Source organism: Cordyceps javanica, chromosome 3, assembly GCF_051103115.1.
Source record: "Cordyceps javanica chromosome 3, complete sequence".
NCBI lineage: Eukaryota > Fungi > Ascomycota > Sordariomycetes > Hypocreales > Cordycipitaceae > Cordyceps > Cordyceps javanica.
Window position 1 is genome coordinate 3,683,857 of NC_139297.1, and position 18,495 is coordinate 3,702,351.

At 54.1% G+C, this 18,495-nt stretch overlaps 7 protein-coding genes across 7 annotated transcripts; 3 read left to right on the top strand and 4 right to left on the bottom strand.

Annotated features, from left to right (window-relative positions):
• Positions 1–610: 610 nt before the first annotated feature.
• On the bottom strand, positions 611–3,966 carry V2A60_005301 (NRDE-2, necessary for RNA interference-domain-containing protein; the record flags this gene model as incomplete). Its single annotated transcript, XM_083256613.1, has 3 exons — positions 611–1,190; positions 1,278–1,699; positions 1,762–3,966. 3 exons carry the CDS (start codon positions 3,964–3,966, stop codon positions 611–613), a joined length of 3,207 nt encoding a protein of 1,068 aa, XP_083112739.1.
• Positions 3,967–4,406: 440 nt separating this feature from the next.
• V2A60_005302 (chaperonin 10-like protein) lies at positions 4,407–5,609 on the top strand (the record flags this gene model as incomplete). The annotated part of the gene is made up of 2 exons (XM_083256614.1): positions 4,407–5,352; positions 5,410–5,609. The coding sequence occupies 2 exons, from the start codon at positions 4,407–4,409 to the stop codon at positions 5,607–5,609; spliced, it is 1,146 nt and encodes a 381-aa protein (XP_083112740.1).
• An 826-nt stretch (positions 5,610–6,435) lies between these two features.
• On the top strand, positions 6,436–7,598 carry V2A60_005303 (SDR family oxidoreductase; the record flags this gene model as incomplete). The annotated part of the gene is made up of 3 exons (XM_083256615.1): positions 6,436–6,477; positions 6,553–6,684; positions 6,756–7,598. The coding sequence occupies 3 exons, from the start codon at positions 6,436–6,438 to the stop codon at positions 7,596–7,598; spliced, it is 1,017 nt and encodes a 338-aa protein (XP_083112741.1).
• Positions 7,599–7,718: 120 nt separating this feature from the next.
• Positions 7,719–11,819, bottom strand: V2A60_005304 (Urb2/Npa2 family-domain-containing protein; the record flags this gene model as incomplete). The annotated part of the gene is made up of 2 exons (XM_083256616.1): positions 7,719–11,756; positions 11,817–11,819. 2 exons carry the CDS (start codon positions 11,817–11,819, stop codon positions 7,719–7,721), a joined length of 4,041 nt encoding a protein of 1,346 aa, XP_083112742.1.
• Positions 11,820–12,248: 429 nt separating this feature from the next.
• On the top strand, positions 12,249–12,613 carry V2A60_005305 (MICOS complex subunit MIC10; the record flags this gene model as incomplete). Its single annotated transcript, XM_083256617.1, has 2 exons — positions 12,249–12,329; positions 12,419–12,613. 2 exons carry the CDS (start codon positions 12,249–12,251, stop codon positions 12,611–12,613), a joined length of 276 nt encoding a protein of 91 aa, XP_083112743.1.
• Positions 12,614–12,909: 296 nt separating this feature from the next.
• Positions 12,910–13,449, bottom strand: V2A60_005306 (uncharacterized protein; the record flags this gene model as incomplete). Its single annotated transcript, XM_083256618.1, has 2 exons — positions 12,910–13,220; positions 13,269–13,449. The coding sequence occupies 2 exons, from the start codon at positions 13,447–13,449 to the stop codon at positions 12,910–12,912; spliced, it is 492 nt and encodes a 163-aa protein (XP_083112744.1).
• A 2,073-nt stretch (positions 13,450–15,522) lies between these two features.
• Positions 15,523–17,859, bottom strand: V2A60_005307 (Zn(II)2Cys6 transcription factor domain-containing protein; the record flags this gene model as incomplete). The annotated part of the gene is made up of 2 exons (XM_083256619.1): positions 15,523–15,680; positions 15,750–17,859. 2 exons carry the CDS (start codon positions 17,857–17,859, stop codon positions 15,523–15,525), a joined length of 2,268 nt encoding a protein of 755 aa, XP_083112745.1.
• Between the last annotated feature and the right edge of the window lie 636 nt (positions 17,860–18,495).

Below are 18,495 nucleotides of genomic sequence, written 5' to 3' on the forward strand. Positions count from 1 at the left end.
CCCGCCGCGAGAGTGTCGAGGCCAACCAAAACACTGTCTGCATCCGCTCCCCTTATTGGCCGGGGTCGCCCTTGGATCCCGGATCATTGTCCGATTGCATCGGGGCCGGCGCTCTCTACACGAAAACGCCTAGATCCGAAGCAGGGAAATGGGTAGCTGGCAGCCAACGCAGCCGATCATGGTCGTTCGAACGCTGACACGCCCCCCCGTCCTTTCTCTCTCTCGATGAACGAGTGACGAAACTTTGAGCTCGGATAGCGTGACATTTTCATTCTTCAAGCTCCGAGCCCAACAGACCGGCCCCGCATCCACTTGGTGGTAGCAATTGCATGAAAAACAAGCCATGCATGAGAGGGCGATGAATTGCATGAATGGCATGAATTGGTAAAAAGTGAGCTAGCTCCGGTCACTCTTGCCGCGGTTATCTCATGCTCGGGCTTCTTTTTACCCCGAACAGCTCGCAAACGCTAGCTATAGTAGCTTCTCAACCATGGTAGATCCGGGCCGTAGCTTTGAATCAGGCGTGTGGGTGGGCGGGCGGGCACATACATATGCTTGTTTAATGTATCGTACACGCTGTGCATCAAATAACACGCCGCACGTCTCTGAGCTATTTCCCTGCTCTCGTCAGCCCTGTGCCCCGTCTCTCAAGAACCTCATCAAGCTCAACATGGACCCGCAGACCCTTTGACGTCATCATGTTGTACGCAGACCGCAGCTCGTCCGACGCCATATCCCCCGCGAGCGTCCCAAACGCCTCCAGAAACACTGCCTTTGCCCAAGGACAGTGCCGCAGCGCGCGGTACAGCACATCCACGGCGCCCTTGCTGCGGCTGCTGCTGCTGCCGCCGCCGCTTCGCAGCTGTTTCCTATGCGTGTGCGCGAATCGAATGTACCATACCCAGAGCGCCGCGCTCGCCCGGCAGGCATCGCTGCGGACAGCTTGCTCAAAGGCCGCCCGGACCGTGTGCGCGTTGCCGCGGCCGAGCTCGTGCTGGATGGCCAAGAGCCGGCTGCCCACGCAGTCCACCGCGGGCAGCAGCGTGTGGTCGCGCAGCAGCTCGCGCGTCTCGTCAACCACGCGCATACCGGTGTCGGACCACTCTAGCATCGAGAGCAGGATGGCATTGGAGGCGAAGCTTTGCAGGTGCTTGCGCGCCTGGTCCCGAATGTATACCCTTCGATGCGGCCTGCAAGTACAAGCAAAACAAGAACTGAATTAGCATCTATTTTCAGAATGGGAGCATGGCCATTGACAGCATGTGCCAGTTACGTACCCTCGAGTGGCGTGGAGATACAAAAGGTGCGCGCCGAACTGAACGAGACGCTCGCAGTAATGAGTTTTGCCGTATCCGCGTACCGTCAGTTCTTTGCTTGTGGAGTCCAGCATGTCCATGGCTGCCGAGATGTTCCCCTGTGAGAGCGACATGGGCTCGGATGCCTCACTGTTGGTCAAGTAGCTGTGCAAGACAAGACATTCGGCGGCGGTTTCTGCGGAGTCGACATCGCCCAGAGACAAGGACTCCGACATGCTGCCGGAAAATGCCGAGCCAGCCTTGAGCACATCGGCAAATGACACCTCCGCTTCAGAACCACTGGCAGCGCAGAGAGCCCGCTTGGAGGAAGAAAGATTGCCATTTGCAAGTGCCATCCAGGCCAACGTGTGATGTAGCCGGAACCGGCTGCTTTGCTTCGAAAGCTGTATTCATGTTAGCACTTTGTCCCATGTCACGGTCTGCATTCAATTATTGGGGCACTCACCAGCGGTGACGAGAGTGCTGTTTCGAGGACTTTGGCCCCGACATCACTACTTCCCCTCGCATGCTCTGCGAGTGCATATGCATTGTAAAGTGAGGCATTGTCGGGGCTTTGCTTCAAGAGCCTCTTCGCCGTCTTCTTCACGGACGACGGGTCTCGCGTAAAAGAAACGGCCAAGTAATACTCTGACAGGTCCTTGCATCCGGCAGAAAAGATCAATTGCCCAAGTGTAGTCTCTAGCCAGCGGGTGTCGATTAAAGTGCTTGGTAGCTGCGACTGGAGATATGGAAACCATTCCTTGCCTGGAAACAACGACTCTGAAGACATCGCAAAGGCGCTGTACGGCCGACTGAAGCGGGGCGCACGGCGTACGGAGCCCTCGCCTTCATGCTGCTCCGGTGTTGCAGCGTCGATGACTATGCTCGGTACGTTGTTGCCCCACGCCGGGGCGAGGAATTGATCCTTGTAGAGTCTTCTAGCCCAGTCGCTTGATGACGCCGGGGGCAAGCCGCAGAAGATGAGAAACGCGTCAAAAAGCGAGGCGCTAATGTCCGGTACGAAACGCAGCGGGACCATGAAGAGGAACGGTTCAATGTCGGTATAAGTCACGACTCGAAACGGGTCGTCCTCTGTGCCGTCATCCATGGTCCTCGCGGGCAGCTTGGCAGCGTCTACATGCTCAGCCTCGAGCTGAGACCAAGCCTTGAAGGCGTCTCTGGACTGGGCGCCCGTTATGGAAGGCGCTCGTAGCGGCTCTGGCGGCTCAACCTGGCCACCAGAGGCAACGTAGTGCTTCCAACCAGATGCGCCCGGATCGCCGATGCGCGGCACCTCGCCCTCCCAGAACTCCTCAAACGAACCCGGTACAGAAGCATCCTCGGCGTGAACATCTGGCCGGAAAAATGTAAGCTCCAAGGTGGCCTGCCATGCCGCGACCGCCAACTCTCTGTACCCAGTATCGTGCACAAATCTGGTCGCCAGCAGAAAGACCTCAATCACCTCCAAATAGTCTCGAGCACTCGCGTGACCCGTGGACAGTACGTGGCGCAGCCGCTCGAGTAGCATCGTCTTCACACTACTGTAGTCAAACTCGGTGATGCTTGTCATGATAAACTCCAGTCGTACCCGCCACAGCGCAAGAGAGTCCGCCTGGCCGCCGAGCTCTGCCCACTTCTTGGCCGCGGCCTTGCTGCTCCAGACCTTGGCGCCCTCGCGCATCAGCGGCACGAGGATGCGCTCGCGGTCCACAGTATCCTGCGCACTCTGCAGAGCCTTTTCCAGCATGGACACTTTGATCTCGCTGTAGCTGTGGGATTCGTTGTCCGGAGCCGTGCCCTCTGCGGTGCTGGCGCGCAGCAAGTCATCTTGGTGCTCCACCAATTCCAGCCAGGCGTCAACGTCCTCTGGCTTCTCCTTCACGCGACGGTTGAGCTGGATTGACTTCCACTTGAGGGGACTGCTTGTCTCATCATCAATCTCGTCGGATGCAGCCGAGTCCGACTCCATGTCGCTGTCGTAGGTCTTTGCCTTGGCCTTACCCTCTATGGACCGGTAAGAGGGTTGCTCCTCATCAGCGGAAGAGTCCTCTCCTCGTTCTCGCGTCTTAGAGCGTTTCAGAGACAAAAATCCTTCATCTTCGTCTTCATCCTCTACCGCTGCTACCCGGCGTCTCCTCAGTGGAATAGGTCGCGGGTGAGCCGTCGGCCGTTTAGAGCGAAGTCCGTCTCGATCTCTGTACCGAGGCAGACCCTCCCCAGGCATGCGAATGCCAAAAGAGTCGTTGGGACCATCACGGTAGATGATTAAGCGACCAGACGTTCCCAACACTCGCCCGTGGCCGTGGCGATAGTAGGCAGGAACCTGCGACCTGTCGAGCGTTCCGTACCGTCGTATTAGCGGGTCGCCCTTGGTGTCCACCATGTATAGATCCGGCCCTGATGCACGCAAGTTTGTTCTGTCCTCGGATGTTTTCGTATCTCTGTGGTGTTCCCGCTCACGAGACCGAAGGCGCTCTCTTCGTCGCTTGGGCTCTCTGCTGCCTTCTCGACGAAGCTCGCGCCTGTCATCGTGATGAGAGCGCTTCTTCCTCTCACCGCGCGAATCTCGCTTGCGGCTCTCTTCCCGTTCCTTTGGTCTCTCCTTGGTCTCTTTTGATTTGAAAGAGCCGAATTTGGGAACCAGCAGCTCGTCTCCTTTGCCACTCGACATGGCGTCGCGTGTGTGGGCTCCCGACCTGGCGAGCTTCGCGCGGCGCAGAATCAAGACTTCAACGCATTGAAGTTGGACAGTGTGATGGCATCTGCCGAATATTTCATCAATTGCCTATGACCTGAATCGTATTGCGCGGTTCTCCTGTCGATGCGCAGTGTACTATAGTGAATCGCATTCGTTATTGGTGAGACAGAGATGAGTAGGCACGTCTACCTACGGTCTACCTACTACTGCTGTCGGTTTGCTGTGGAGCAACAAATGCTGAGATCCACACGCAGCCCATGGCGACCACTCTCTTACAGCGACCATTATTAGCAGCTTTGAATCTTGGAGGGCCAGGTGTAAAGTATAACTCTTATTCTTGATATAAATTTGGAATTAATAAATATCCTTCTGCTTCTTTTATTTTATGCCGTTCTCACCTTACACCTATCAATATGCAGGTATTACCCCCTACACAGCGAGCTTTGGTCATAGACGGCGGCTCAGCAGGCTGCTTCGTCAAATCTCTCAGCACACCCTCCGTCACTCATGGCAGCGCTGTGATTCGGATTGAAGCAGCATCTATACTTCCAAGCTATGGCGCCCTGTGTCGAGGAATTTCGTCTGCCGATTCGTCTGCATCAGCGCCCATATCAGGAGTGGCAGGATTCAGCGCTATTGGTCGCATCGCGGCTTTGGGACCTGATTCTGCTCGCCTGTGTATCGGACAACTCGTTTACGTCGACTCCGTCGTGCGCGCGCGCGATGACCCGGATTGCATGTTCATCTCCACGCACTTTGGTGGCATGTCGGAGGGCAGCAGGCGTCTAAAGCGCGAAGTCTGGTCGAATGGCACATTCGCCGAATACGCGAATATGCCACTGGAAAATTGCATTCCCCTTGACGAGACACGCCTGCTCAAAGAATTGGCGTATTCAGCTGAAGACCTGGGATACATGGCATATCAGCTCGTACCTTATGCCGGCCTGCTCGATATTGAGCTTCGACCCGGCGAGACTCTCATAGTTTGCCCTGCTACAGGGTTCTACAGCAGTATCGGCGTCCAGGTTGCCATTGCTATGGGAGCGCGAGTCATTGCCATGGCTCGTGATGAGGAAAAACTGCAAAATATACGACGTGAAGTTCTCCGTACATCGCAGCATGCGGCACTGCAGCTGATCAAGATCACGGGCGATGAAACTGCAGATACAGCGGCCTTGCGTGCGCTGGTCCCGGGTGGCGCTGATGCCGTGCTTGATATGACTCCATCGTCGGCATCGACGTCCACTCACACAAAAAGCGCGATCAAGGCACTACGTCGCGGGGGAAGAGTCAGCTTGATGGGGTCGACTCGTAACATAGGTGCTGATGTGATAATGCTCAATGATATAATGCTCAAAGGTAGGTACCGTTTCTGAACCTTCTGGTGCTGAGCTTGGACACTGAAATACAAGACAGGAAAGATGATGTACGAGCGAAAGACTATTTTACAATTCGTCAAGCTATTAGAGGGAGGTTGCTTTCCCCGCGGGCCCGCCTATGTTACCGCCAAAGCATTTGCTCTAGAAGATTGGACAAAGGCTTTCTCTGCAGCTGCTGAACTGAAGGGCATTGGTGAATGTGCTGTTTTCATGCCTCGAGACCTGCCACAGAACTAGAAACTCGTTGATCCAGAACAGAATGCTCTAGAGAGTTGGCATTGCTGACTGGTTGAGCTGACCCAAAAATATAACAACTGCCTTATTGGCAGATTGTCGGCAGACTGGGAACTGCTCCATCATGTCCAGACATTGAATCGCGATGAAATCGCAGGATTGTCCATCCGATACGAACAGCGCATTGATAAGCTCGGCTTGCCGAAGGATACCATCTACTAACTATCAAAAGTGCATGGGTGCTGTATTGAGAATTTGAACCGAGACTTGAGTCAAGGAACCGTAGAGGCTTAATAATGGTAGTCAGATGCAAAGGAGAAGAATGTGAGGTCATGTCTAGTGATTTCTCTTCTCCCATATCTAATAGGGGTACAATATCAGGTGTAACTGCATTAGAGTAAATAGTTTCTTAAATGTATCATTCAGTAAATGGAATCAAACTTTGAAATATGAAATAGAATACCAAGTCACTTTATTCATTTTCATAAAAAAACACATGTTTAATACATTAAATAGTCTTGTCGAACTTACTCAGTAAGGAGAGTGGATGAGTGGGTAGGCACTACTTATCCACTCGGTTAAAACGATCAGCCACAGCTTGGTGAGCTATGGCGTACTGGTATTATTCGAGCCTGCACATACCCAGTACATACATGGTAACAGCAAAAACTGCGAACCTTGGCCATCTCACCTATCATTTCCTCCAATCAAGCTTCGTCTACATCATCAACCACCCTCGCACCCACTGTTGCCCTGAATGGCCCTGCTGCAGTCGCCAATTCTCTGGTTAGCAGTCACGCTGGTCGTAACACTAGCTGTCGCAAGCACCATGGGTCTCTTTGGCGGCAACCAGATGCCAGTGGACGGCAAGGTACGAGACAACAGGCCCCTTGAACCCGCCGTCTGTGTGCCAAGCTCCCAAAAACAAAACTTACTCGTTCCATAGACTGTCTTGATCACCGGCGGCTCAGAGGGCATGGGCCTGGCCGTGGCGACGCAGCTCTCCGGCAAGGGCGCCAACCTGATCCTCGTCTCCCGCAGCGCGGCCAAGCTCGAGGAAGCCATCAAGGCCGTCAAGGTACCGTAAAACTTGTCCGATGGCTCTCCTGGGCGCTGGCCACCTTTTTTCACGCAGGTTAGCTAACGTAGCAACCCGCAACCGGGTTTCCCTCGCAGGCCGCCGCCAAGAACCCCTCGACGCAGCGATTCCACTACATCACGGCCGACGTCTCGGTGCCCTCGTACGCCGACGGCGTCGTTGCCGACGCGACGGCATGGAACGGCGGCCGCGCCCCCGACATTGTCTGGTGCGTCGCCGGCGTCGCGGTGCCCAGGCTCTTCGTCGAGACGGAAGCGGCGACGCTGCGCCGGCAGATGGACATCAACTACCACGGCGCCGCCGACATGGCCCATGCCATCCTCCGCGTGTGGCTCGCCGCCCCCGGCGCACCTGCTGCCGACGCGCGGGGCGCGCCGCCGCCGAAGCGCCACCACCTCGTCATGACGGCCAGCGCCGTCGCCCTCTACACCATCCCCGGCTACGCGGGCTACGCCCCCTCCAAGTGGGCGCTGCGCGGCCTCGCCGACACGCTCTCGCAGGAGGTCCTGCTCTACCCGCAGGACGTCAAGGTCCACATCGTCTTCCCGGGGACCATCCTCTCGCCCGGCTTCGAGGTCGAGGAGCGCACCAAACCCGAAATCACCAAGCAGCTCGAGGCCGCCGACCCCAGGCAGACGCCCGACGAGGTGGCGCGCAGCGCCATCCGAGGCCTCGAGGCCGGCCAGTTCATGGTCGTGGTCAACTGGCTCGGCCACCTGATGCGCTTCGGCGTCATTGGCGGCTCCTTCCGCAACAGCTGGATCATCGATACGATTGGCGCCTGGCTGGTGCCCATCATCTGGATCTTTGTGCAGTATGACCAGGTCAGCACCGTGCGCAGCTTTGGCAAGAAGCATGGCCATCCCAGCACCTACACCAATGTCCAAAAGTAAAGAGTACGCAGCAAGACCAAATATACCTAATGGGCGCGAAATGCGCGTGTATAATTCTAGCACAGAACTGTATATCATCATGCTTTATGTACATATTCTCTTTTCTTCCTCGCCGTCCCGTTAAACTCCGCTCCATTTACCAAACTTGACATATCGCTTAAACATTTCTCTCAGAATTGCCCTTCCACTTGCATCCATGGCATCGTTGAGGATCTTGCGCCCTTCTGGCGGTGTAATGTCAAATATAGAGTTCATTGCCGGCTCCAGGGCCTCACGTACTGGTCGCGGCACGTTTTCCGTGAGCTGCAGCCTGACATACTGCATGAGAACCAGATGCATGTGGCGCCCGGCAGAGCGCTTGGCGGCATCCGTCGCCGAATCCAGCGAGCTCTGGTGCTGCGTGCGAGAGACGGCACCTGCTGTGGGCTCGCATACCAGTGTAATGAGGCGCGCATAGGCATGCGCTTTTGTCTCCTGAGAAGCGGACGAATCCTCCCCTCCGATCTCAGTGACAATCAGTCGATCCAGCAGTGTTTGCAAGACCGTCAGCAGCAGGTGATAATGGCCCTCGAGGCGGAGTCTGTGCTTCTTGATAATCACGTCTGTGAGCTTACACAACCATGTGTATGGCAGCTGCGCTGTGTCGAGGCCGCCCACAGCGGGAGATAGGTCGCAGATTGTGCTCAGCGTGGCTTCGACATCCCACTGGCTGACCGCCTGCGGCTTCCTCTCGAGAAGAGAGTACAGCGTACGGCACAGATTGACGTTGCCCGGCGCGGGGGCTTTGCTAAGAATGGTGATAATCTCGCTGTAGGCCGCGGCAAGGTCATAGCCGTCGAATTTGCCCGTGTACTCTGGCGATTCGATAATCTGGCTGACAACTTCTTGGATTGCGAGGGTCTGCCCGTCTGTGAAACAGCCAGCGCGCAGCGCATCGACGAGGTCTCGCAGATATGCCACCTTTTCTTGCACTCGCAGCGACTTTGTGATCGAGCTGGCAAAGTCACGCAGAAGCTTGGATTGAAGTCTTTGTGGAAGAGGCTTGAGCGTATCAAACGTCTTGGGGGCTGTCAGCTGAAAAGCCGCGGGCAACTCGTTTCGCAGCAGAATCTGAACTTTCCAAGCAACAACGTCACCCTCTGTCATCTTGCTGCTGCAGTTATCGGCAAACGCTTGTAGAGCCGTAGGCTTGCCCTTATAGTATTGCGCCAACGGGGCGGCCGACGAGGCTGCATCTGCGGCGGCTAGTATATTCAGCCTCTCCCGCGAGCTAGGTTTCACCGGAAGTACTTCAGCCGTAACCAGAGGGTTCACAACAGACATGATGGCCTTTGCCAGCATGACTTGACCCTCAGTAACGAGTTTGCTAAGATGTTCAGTGTTCGGCGTGTTTGGTGATCGCGTGATGACTGAAATCAACGACTTGATCAATGGGTAATGAAGTGCAGAAAACTCCCGAAACTTGTTTCCGGTCGCTGAGGCGATATATGCAGAGCAATCTTCAAAGTACTTTGTACTCCTCTCATCCACCTGACCTGCCATCTGGCGAATAGTCGACGACGCCATCTGAGAGAACCGTTCGATCATCTCTAATATTTCTTCGTCGCTGGTCGAATGCTTTGCAATGCAGACAGAAACAGCATCCGCCAATTGGACAAGACGATCAAATGTCATCTCGTCGTAGAATGTCGGTCGAGCCATCATGTTAGTTGTCAGACTCAGTATTTGTTTCCATGAAGCCAAAGGCGTCGACCCTGGAGTTTGGACCATCTTTGCGCTGTTCGAATTCAGGGTGTTGACGACCTTTTCTCGTTGCCAACGGCTAAAGCTGTCCATGGGGATGCGGCTAAGGGTCTGAAGAATGAGGATCGCATCGCTAGTCGGCCAACCTTTCTCTTTGCCAGATTGCTCTAGTGCCTCAATAACTTGGTCAACCAGTGTTCGCGCGAGTTTTCCCTCATTGAGATTAACATCGTTCGAAAAGACCTTTTGCCAAAGCATTCGCTTGTCCCTGGCGCCAAGCTCAGAAGCAGTCGTCGCACTCCTCAGAGGCTCGGGGAGACCGCCGCTTGCTATCGAGAACAATCGGTTGAATCGGCTGCCACCAGCAAGGAAGACGTCAAGGTAGCACGACGCAGGGGTTTTTTCGTCAAAGGTGTTGAGCTCGGTGTCAGCCCTATCCAAGACTGTAATCTTCTGAATTGCAGACTCTGACATAAGTTTCTTCGCAAGACGCTCAGAAAAGTTTTGAATGAGCTTAGCTGGCCCCTTGACGGTATCAACACATGTCGCTAAAGCGTCCCACGCATTGTAGCAGAAGCAGAAGCATTCAAATGTCTCCTCAGCATCCAGGGCTCCTTTCTTCAGGGTCTGCTTGACCCTGTCTTTCAATGTCTCCCAGATGGTTGCCTTTCCGTCGGGATTCGCCCACCGTATTGTGTTTGAGCTTATGCGCCATCTAGCGGGTAAATTCGACAATTCGGCACAAGCAGTCCAAGTTATTTGAAATAGTCGCAGGCCAACCACATCAATGAATGTCTCGCGTTTCAAACCTTGTGACAGAGTGTCGGCGATCGTACAGATTGAATTGGGGCTGGATTTGGTGGATTGTGACTCCAGCCAGCTGACGAATTCAGACAGTTGGGATGCGCTCAACTCCTTTTCAATCAGGTCACGTAGGTATTCACCATTGTAGCTATTAAGACCTTCTCCAAACCACATAGATTGTTGCTCTTGTCCATTCTCCTCGGCTTTTCTTAGCTCTGTGAACCACAACTGCAGAAATGCTACAAGATCGCGCCTGATTACGAAGCTCTGTCGTATAGCACCGAGAACCGAGGCGATAGGCTGTTGGGACTCCGCTGAGGAAAACGTTGAAATCTTCTCGCAAGTTGATATCAACAAATCGCTGCCATCTCCGCTGGTTTGGAATACAGCTGGGTCGCACATAACAATGCTACCAAGTAGTGTCCAGTCTGTTGGCTCCTTGTCCAGAACATATCCGCGGGCAATCTGTCGCAGATTCTTGACGTCGACAGGAATGGACTTCTTGATAGCTTGGCGAATTATGAGTTCGATGAGATTGTTCCGGTCCGGATTGTGGTGGATTGCCTGTTCAACCTCTTCGAAGATTCGCTTCATCCATTCCACGGTATTTTTACGCCTTTCGCCCTCGGCGCTCGTGTCCGATGATTTTGAGGCTAGGAAGTACAGTGACGGTGCAGTCATGTGAATTTTTGATTGAGATACGTCCAGCGCGCGAGTAACTGCAGCGAAATCTTGTCGGTTTAGAAACGTCGTTCGGCAAGGGAGAATCAGGTTGCGCTGGAGAAAGTCTTGTAGATCCGCACTCCATTTCAATTTGAGGGAGGCCGGGGCGTTGTTAGGTTCTTTCTCTGATAGGTTTTCTAAAGCACACAATATGGCGGCCGGAGTGGTAAACAAGTGCGTAGCGACCTCGGAAGTGTCGTCGGTGCCCTGCATGTGGAGGTCCCAAAGAGACGACGCCACTGCAACCCATTCTTCAGCGCCCTCAATGTCATACATTTCGGTATCAATCAAGAGCTGACAGGCGGAGAATGCGGGTGCCAGAAGTACAGCCGTTTCTGCGGCCGACAGGCAAAACAAGGATCGGATATGCTCAGCACCAATGTTGTCTCGAGCCGTCGTGGTTGTCGCGTCGTCGAGGCGGTCCAGAAGCGATTTCAGCGTGGTGAACAATGATTTTGCAGTAGCAAGGCGCCCGTGTGGTTGTCTCGTCTCGTCGCTGCCAAACGAGGGCGGTGATGATCGCTTTCGCTTCTTGCCACTGTGCTGGAGGTTGTCGCTGTCGACGGTCGCGAGATCCTTGAGCGTTTGTTGGAGCACCGCGACGAACTTTCTATCCGCCAGGGATTTGGCGAGAGAGAAAAGAGGGATTCGTGTGAATACGCAATCGAGCATGATCCAGGTCAATGGGTGGCGGCGCATAGCTTCGGCGGCAGTCGCATTGCCATTCATAGACTTGAGCAGCCATCGGAGCGTGCTCTCCTCGGCTGCATGAAATGATTCATCTGAAGATGCTACCAGCTTGCGCCAGAGTAGATCCAGATTCTTTCCATCTTCACCCGGGCCACTCTGGTCGAGCCCTCGTACAATCTTGATAAGATTGTCGGCATCCTGTTGCAAAAGAGACTTAGTTTGATTCCCTTTCGTAGGGGACTTGCGGGTCAGTTTTACCATTGTGATAATCGCAAGTAATTCAGTCAACACATGCCAAATACACACTTCCCAGGGCCACCAAATACATGCGAAATAGAGGACAAAACGCGCGATCACAGCAATGCAGAGCTAAGAAAATGTTCTTGCAGATGGAAAAGCTGCCCCACATGCGAAAGTCGGCCAGCCCAAAATTTCCTAAATTCTGCCGGCCCAGGCATCCCGGAATGGAAATAGGCTATCCTCACCGCCTTCGGGTGTGGACGCCAAATGGCGTACCGGCTGCTTCTCGTCAGGTTTGGCGTCAGTCCTGACATAGAAGCAAGCTTGAGAGCTCTCATTGTGTCCCCTCTGTCGATCTCAATCGCATCGCATATAGGTACGTGGCAGCCGGCTCAATCTCCAAGCGCTTCTTCTAACGCTCTTGCGCCTGATGCTAGACTTTCATCCACAATGGCCGAATCCAACACCGCCGCCCCAGCTCCCTCGAGCGCCATTTCCCGGCCCGTGAGCGAGACTCTCCTCAACGAAAAGGTAGCCCACGACCCCGGACCGCGCAACTGAACAGACGAGATGGTGCGAATTGACACAAGAATGCTAACACGGCTGTTACAATTACCCAGTGGGACCGCTGCCTGTCGAACCTCCTCGTCAAATCTAGCATCGGTCTCGGATTTGGCGTCGTCTTCTCCGTCATTCTGTTCCGCCGCAGAGCTTGGCCTGCCTTCATCGGCGCTGGCTTCGGTGCCGGCCGCGCATATGAGGAGTGCAACTTCAATTTGAAGCAAGCTGCTCGCGACCTCAAGAAGAGCTCATAGACGATACGAGGCAATACGCCGCAACTCAAAATAATACTAGCATGTACAAAATTGGGTGTCTGTTAGAGATGGGAAGGGACCGGCAGGCGAACACACTATACTCGACATACGGACTCTCACGCTGAGCGACGACGCCTCGGGCGACTTTCAAATTCGGTAGTTTTTTCTATATGTACAACAAGACTCTCGAACTTGACCGACCATCTCCAAATGTCTTAAAAACGATGATACAGTGGCTATAAACAACATTGCCTTTTTTTTAACTCCATGCCTTTTCCCTTGCCGAGTCGTGTTCGTCATATCATAACAATCTTCTGGCCAGTTTCGTCATGGCCTACGTCGTTCCCAGACGACGGAGATTTCGTGTCCTCGTGGTCGTTGTGGACCGATTTCTGGTTGGTGGCTGCTGTGTTGATGGATGGCATGAGCAGGAAGCGCCTTTGTTCTGTTTGGAGCTTGGCGTCTGGGCCGCTTGCTGTCGCGTCGACCGACGCAGACATTGTAACGCGGCGTGTTAGGAAGGCGAGCTCCCTTTTGGCGTTATCGGCAAGCGAGACGCTGCGACGGCGAACTGAATCCATGAAGGTGTCGCCAGAGTCGCGTGTCGCTGTCGCGACCGGAAGAAGACCCTTCTATGACGCCTCCCACTTGTCACTGAAAACAGGCTTTTCGTCGTAGCCGTAGTCATTGTGTTGTTTCTGGCGCTCGCCGTGCGGCCTGAACCGTAGATTGATGAAGACAATGAGGCCGAGAAGAGAGACGAGGATCAAGACGCCGATGGCAAGAATCATAATCTCGAGCCGGCTCTGCTCCAGGGACCGATTGATTGCCGACATGATGTGAATCGGTGAAATGGTGAGGCAGGAAGTTGACAGAGCAAACAATGCTGCAGTCGCGTATCCCTTATCTGCACGTCGGCAGGAGGTGGCCTGGCTGCCCCCTGTTCAGAGAGCGGTCGGTCTTCTGAAGTCGGTGAAGGAGAAGGTGGCTGGTTGGTACCTAAGAATGCTTGTATAGTACTAGTTAGGTAAGGGTCCGAGAGAGACAAATTTAGGAGACAAGGGTTGCAGATTCTAGGCAAAGGAAAGTTTCATGATGCATTGCTAAGGGTCGGAAATGCCATTCCTCGGGGTATTGTTCCTTTTAAGCAGATAGTAGGCCAGGTCTGCAAGGAGGAGGAGCAGCAGCAGCAGCAACCTCGCACGGCGTCGTGAGCGAAGCAAGAGCAGACATTTACATGTGCCTGCCTGCCTGGCCGGCCTAGGTAGAGTGTACCTTGCTTGATTCTCCCATTGGTGACAAGGTAAACCACCATTTCAAGAAGATTTGGACAGTAAATAAAAATCCAAAGTAGGTGGATAGGTTTGTTTCTTCGAGTTACAGATTATCCGTTCTTTCATTTTAGATGCGGACCCTTGACTATCATCCAAAACATTTGCGGACGCCTTCTTTCTCATCAGCATGCCTGAAAGGCAGCGTGTGCCTTTCTTTCTTATTTGCGAATACTTGGGTTGTACTTGATACCGACTGACCAAGGGGTAGCACAGTCCCCAGCTGCTCAGGCTCAAGGTCGCATGCATTGGATGATCGACGAGACAAATTGGGCAGCCAGACGTACGACTACAGACAGGGTGGGAACATGCAGGACAGCCAATGGCAACTAACGGATCGCACAAGACCGGCAATTGGAAGCGCGACTCTGCGTATAGAACGAGGAGGAGGCTTGTGAGAGACCAAGCTTGTGAAATGCAGCGAGGCCTAGTAAGGTGGCACGGCATCGCTACCATGAGATGAAAACGCCCACACGCTGGGTGTTTGCAGAGGACCGGCCTGCAATTACCCCGCGAGAGTACTGGGCTCAGCATCTAGAACCCAAAGTTGCACAGAATCTACGGGACTTGGCAGACGCAAGCAAGAACGAATACCTAGACCTGCAAACCAAGTCGTCGTCACGCCGCATCAAGAATCACATGTCGGACGCTCCATCCCAAACCGATGAGAATCGCCAAAAGAAAACTCGTCGAGGAAGAGAAAAAAAAAGTAAGAATTCCCTGGGTAGAGAAAGCCCGTTCTTCTGGCACACGAATATGACCTGCAGCGAGTGGACAAGTCGCTGCCGGTTGATTTATCGTGCCTTTTAAAAAGTGTATGAAGAAGAGGAAGAAAACCAGAGGAAAATCCCACAGTCGCCATTTTACTTAGTAGCAACTATAGAAGCTCCCCTGGCGGGCAATCAGGCTTGAGAATCACGTGCGGGCGACCCACAGGCTGGTTTTTGCTCAAAGTCGGACAGGAACCTTTTTTAAGCCATGTCTTTTCTTTTCATCAAGCTCATTTCTTCTTCAACAATCGTGACTGACACACATCCTTTACCTCTTTTTGGCGTTGCTTTGTCGTCCGATTGAATTCGAGCCAATGACATATTTCCCGCGGGACGGAGTTTTCCAGCCAAATGCGATCCAACCGCCCTCGTAGTTTAGGCGTCGTCGTTTGCATTTTCTCGGCCTCCTCTTGCACCAAAGGTGAGCAAGCATGCTGAAGTCGTGACATGTCGACTGACGGACGAGCTCGTCCCTCGCCCCCGTCTCTCCCTTGCATATACACCCACATAATGCCTACACCTCGCGCTTCCAATGCGCAAGCGTGTCAACTTTTACATTATCGTTCAAAGTGGGAGAACAAACCTCTGGTCTAGACAACCAGTCCGCTCCACCCTGTTGCCATAGAAGTTTAGTGTGGCACCAGGACTAAAATCGGACAAACATTTCTTGGTTTCTTTATTCGCTATATATCGTATCGTTTCTATCGTTGCATTGTATATATGCCCATGCTGCGTGGAAATTCCAGAAGCCCAAATCACACGCTATACACTCTCTTGTTCGCTCAAGAAAAGGAAAGAAGAACATGACTCATATCTTGCCACCGAAAATACGGTCTTCGTCCATGAATGACAATAAAAACTTGGACACGAGTCTTCCTGTGTAGAGGTAGGCGGTGTCTATGCTAACGGGATCGTCGCCTCTATTCAGCAGCAAGTCATCGTCTGCCAGGAATTGCATATCTTGCCCTACGGTGCACACAGTATTAGCTTGTGGTCATGTTGGCCGCCAGGGCCAAGTGAAGAGTCACGACTTACAGTCCTCGCCTTGATAAAGACCCTGCAGCTGGGTGACCAACTCCATGGCCGGCCCGTCGAGCTCGCTCTGCGCCGCAAAGCTGTTGTCAAAGAGTGGGTTGAACGGCTTCGTGTTGGGGTCTCTCGAGTGCGTCTGGTAAATGTGGTGAAATTGGTACGCAAACTGCTTGAACGGCATGTTTTCCACCTCCCTGCACATGTCCAGCGCAAACGACCGCCTAAAGGACGGAGCGTTGTTGTTCTTCTTGTTGACGGCGTTTTGCGAAATGACAAAGTTGTCCGTCGTCGTCTCCACCGCCTCCATGTACAGGCAGAGCACCAGGAATGCGGCCAGACTAGGCGCCCACTCCTTGCGGTACTTGGGCTTCAGCGCCTTGGTGAAGAGCTCAAAGAGCTGCTGCATCTCTCGCATGCAGATCTCGTCGGCCAGCGACTTGATCTGCCGCGCGAGGACGCGCGGCGTCACCCAGGGACTGTTCTGTGGCACCAGGCCAGACGGCTGCAGGGCGCGCACCGTGTCGCTGGTGAGGCACAGGTGTCTGGTCATGACATAGTGAATGCAGTAGATTGAGAGGGCCTTTTTTACCATGGCGCAGTCCGTACTTTGCGCATAAGTCTGCGTCATGGCGAGGATTTTGGCCGGTAGTCTCGTTGATCGCAACGAGTCTGTGACTTGCTCCGCGAATACGGGTTCCTCTATCATCTGCCGCACGTAAGCTTTGACTTTTTTGCGCACTTCATCCCTCTGAGGGCCGCTGCCGCCAGTCAAGTCCAGTCCAATCGGCGCAGAGCCATTCGAGTCCAAGTGGACTCCGTTGCTCCCAGAGTTGAGATGCCAGTGTTGCAAGACATCACACGTTTTGGCCGTGAAGAACTTGGCCTCGATGTCGAGCGTCGTGACAAATCGTGCGCCGGAAAATAGTTTTACGGAGCATGGCTGCGATGCGCCGCCAATCAGAAACCCATCCACATTGTCCCGCAAGAACTTGACCATCTCATCCTTTTTCAAATGGGCGCTGATAAAATCAGGGAACAGGATTGTAAGGAAATCCTGAAACTGCCAGCAGACCACCTGTGGCACCTGTACCATGAGCTTCTTGCAGTGCTTGCACGGCCGTTCCGTGTCGCACTTGACTTTGCGACTACGGCAGCAGAAACAGGCACCACGCCGGCGTACCTGAAGGGCATCTTCCTTGGTGGCATTGGCGAGAGGCCCTTTACGGCCGCGCTGTGTTGTTCGCATCGCCTCGAAGCATTCGTAAGGGTTAGGCCGTCCCGCGCTCGCGGTGATGGAGTTGGGCGTGACGATGTGGAACTTTCCTGCCTGTTCTACCCTACTCTTCCCGATTCTTCCGGCGGTCACTTTCCGAATTGCAATAGGAGAGGCTTTGCCGCTTCCCTCGGACTTGACCGACGCCGTCGAGCGTGGGCTGGAAGATCCGATACTATGCTGGCTCGGTGACGACATGTATTTAGCGACGCTCATTGACGGCCCTTCACCTGGTGACTCGGCGCCAGCCGCATTGGGATCCCATTGCACGAACGTGCCCTCCAGATGAAATTGTTGAAAGCCATCCAACTCTAAATTTGGCGCCGCCGCAAGCTGCTGCTGCTGTTGTTGCTGCTGCGCATGGCTCATCGCTGGAATGACATCCATCTGAAACTCGGACGTGGCGGCGGCCAGGCCAAGCGCTTCCTGCCGCCACTCGGACAGGGCATCCTGTGCAAAGAGATACTCTTGCGGCGTCATGAACATGCCGTCGGTCATGAATTCGCCCGCCGTCGTCATCGCGAACTCGCCGGGCTCCATCGCGGCGCTCATGGGGAGCGAAGTGGCTGGCGGGAGAAACGGCTGGTCGCCGTCCCCCAGTGGTAGCGGTACGGGCGACATGGAGTGCTGCGAGGGCGACGTCGTTGCGTTGTGGCCGCCAATGATGGCGAATCCGTTCAGACTGCCGCTTGCCGGGCTTGGCAGGAATCCAACAGAACCGGGGGCAGAGGCGCTGCTCGAATAGTCAATGTATTGCCATGATTCGTCGGTATCGCCGTTGGAGTCGAAGTCGTATGGTGACGGGTGCGAAGAACCGTTGTGGGAGGAAACAGATGCCATTCTGTACGGTCGCCAGCGCGTCGTAATCGGCTGGTCAATGCGACAAGTATCTCGTAAATGCCTACTTCCGGGGGGGAGGGAAATTGCATGAACAAAGGATATGCCAGAACGTGGTCAGTCTCGGGACTGTTCAGTGATGGGACCCTATGGGCTCCGACTCTCGTGGCGCAACTTCAGTTATAGATGAGTACCGCGAAGAATAGACTCAACCACGTGCAATGTTGCGCTGCGAGGCCAACATTGTTGCCAGGTGCGATGAAAAGGCCAAAAGCCATTAAAAGGGCCGGTCCAGCACGCGACATTGTGTCCCAGGCAGCGCCTCAAAAGTGCCCTTCGGTCAGAGAAAACGATCATGCAAGTGAGGGTGGACACTAACCAGAAAGAAACACCGAATGGCAAAGCTGCCCACTAGCAGGCCGCTGTACGCCCACATGCACCCGCACCCGCTGGCGTCCTCCGCCAAAGAGATACCGAGCGCTTCAGCAGCTGAGACTGGCCCTCCGTGGTCTCAACTTTGGCTGCTGTTTCCTGGGTCAGTACGGAGTACCGGGCATCATTAAGAAAAACACTTCAGCATTGCGTAGGGTGGCAAGCAGATTTTTGCTTTGCACTACTTAGCTTTTCGTCACCCCAGGA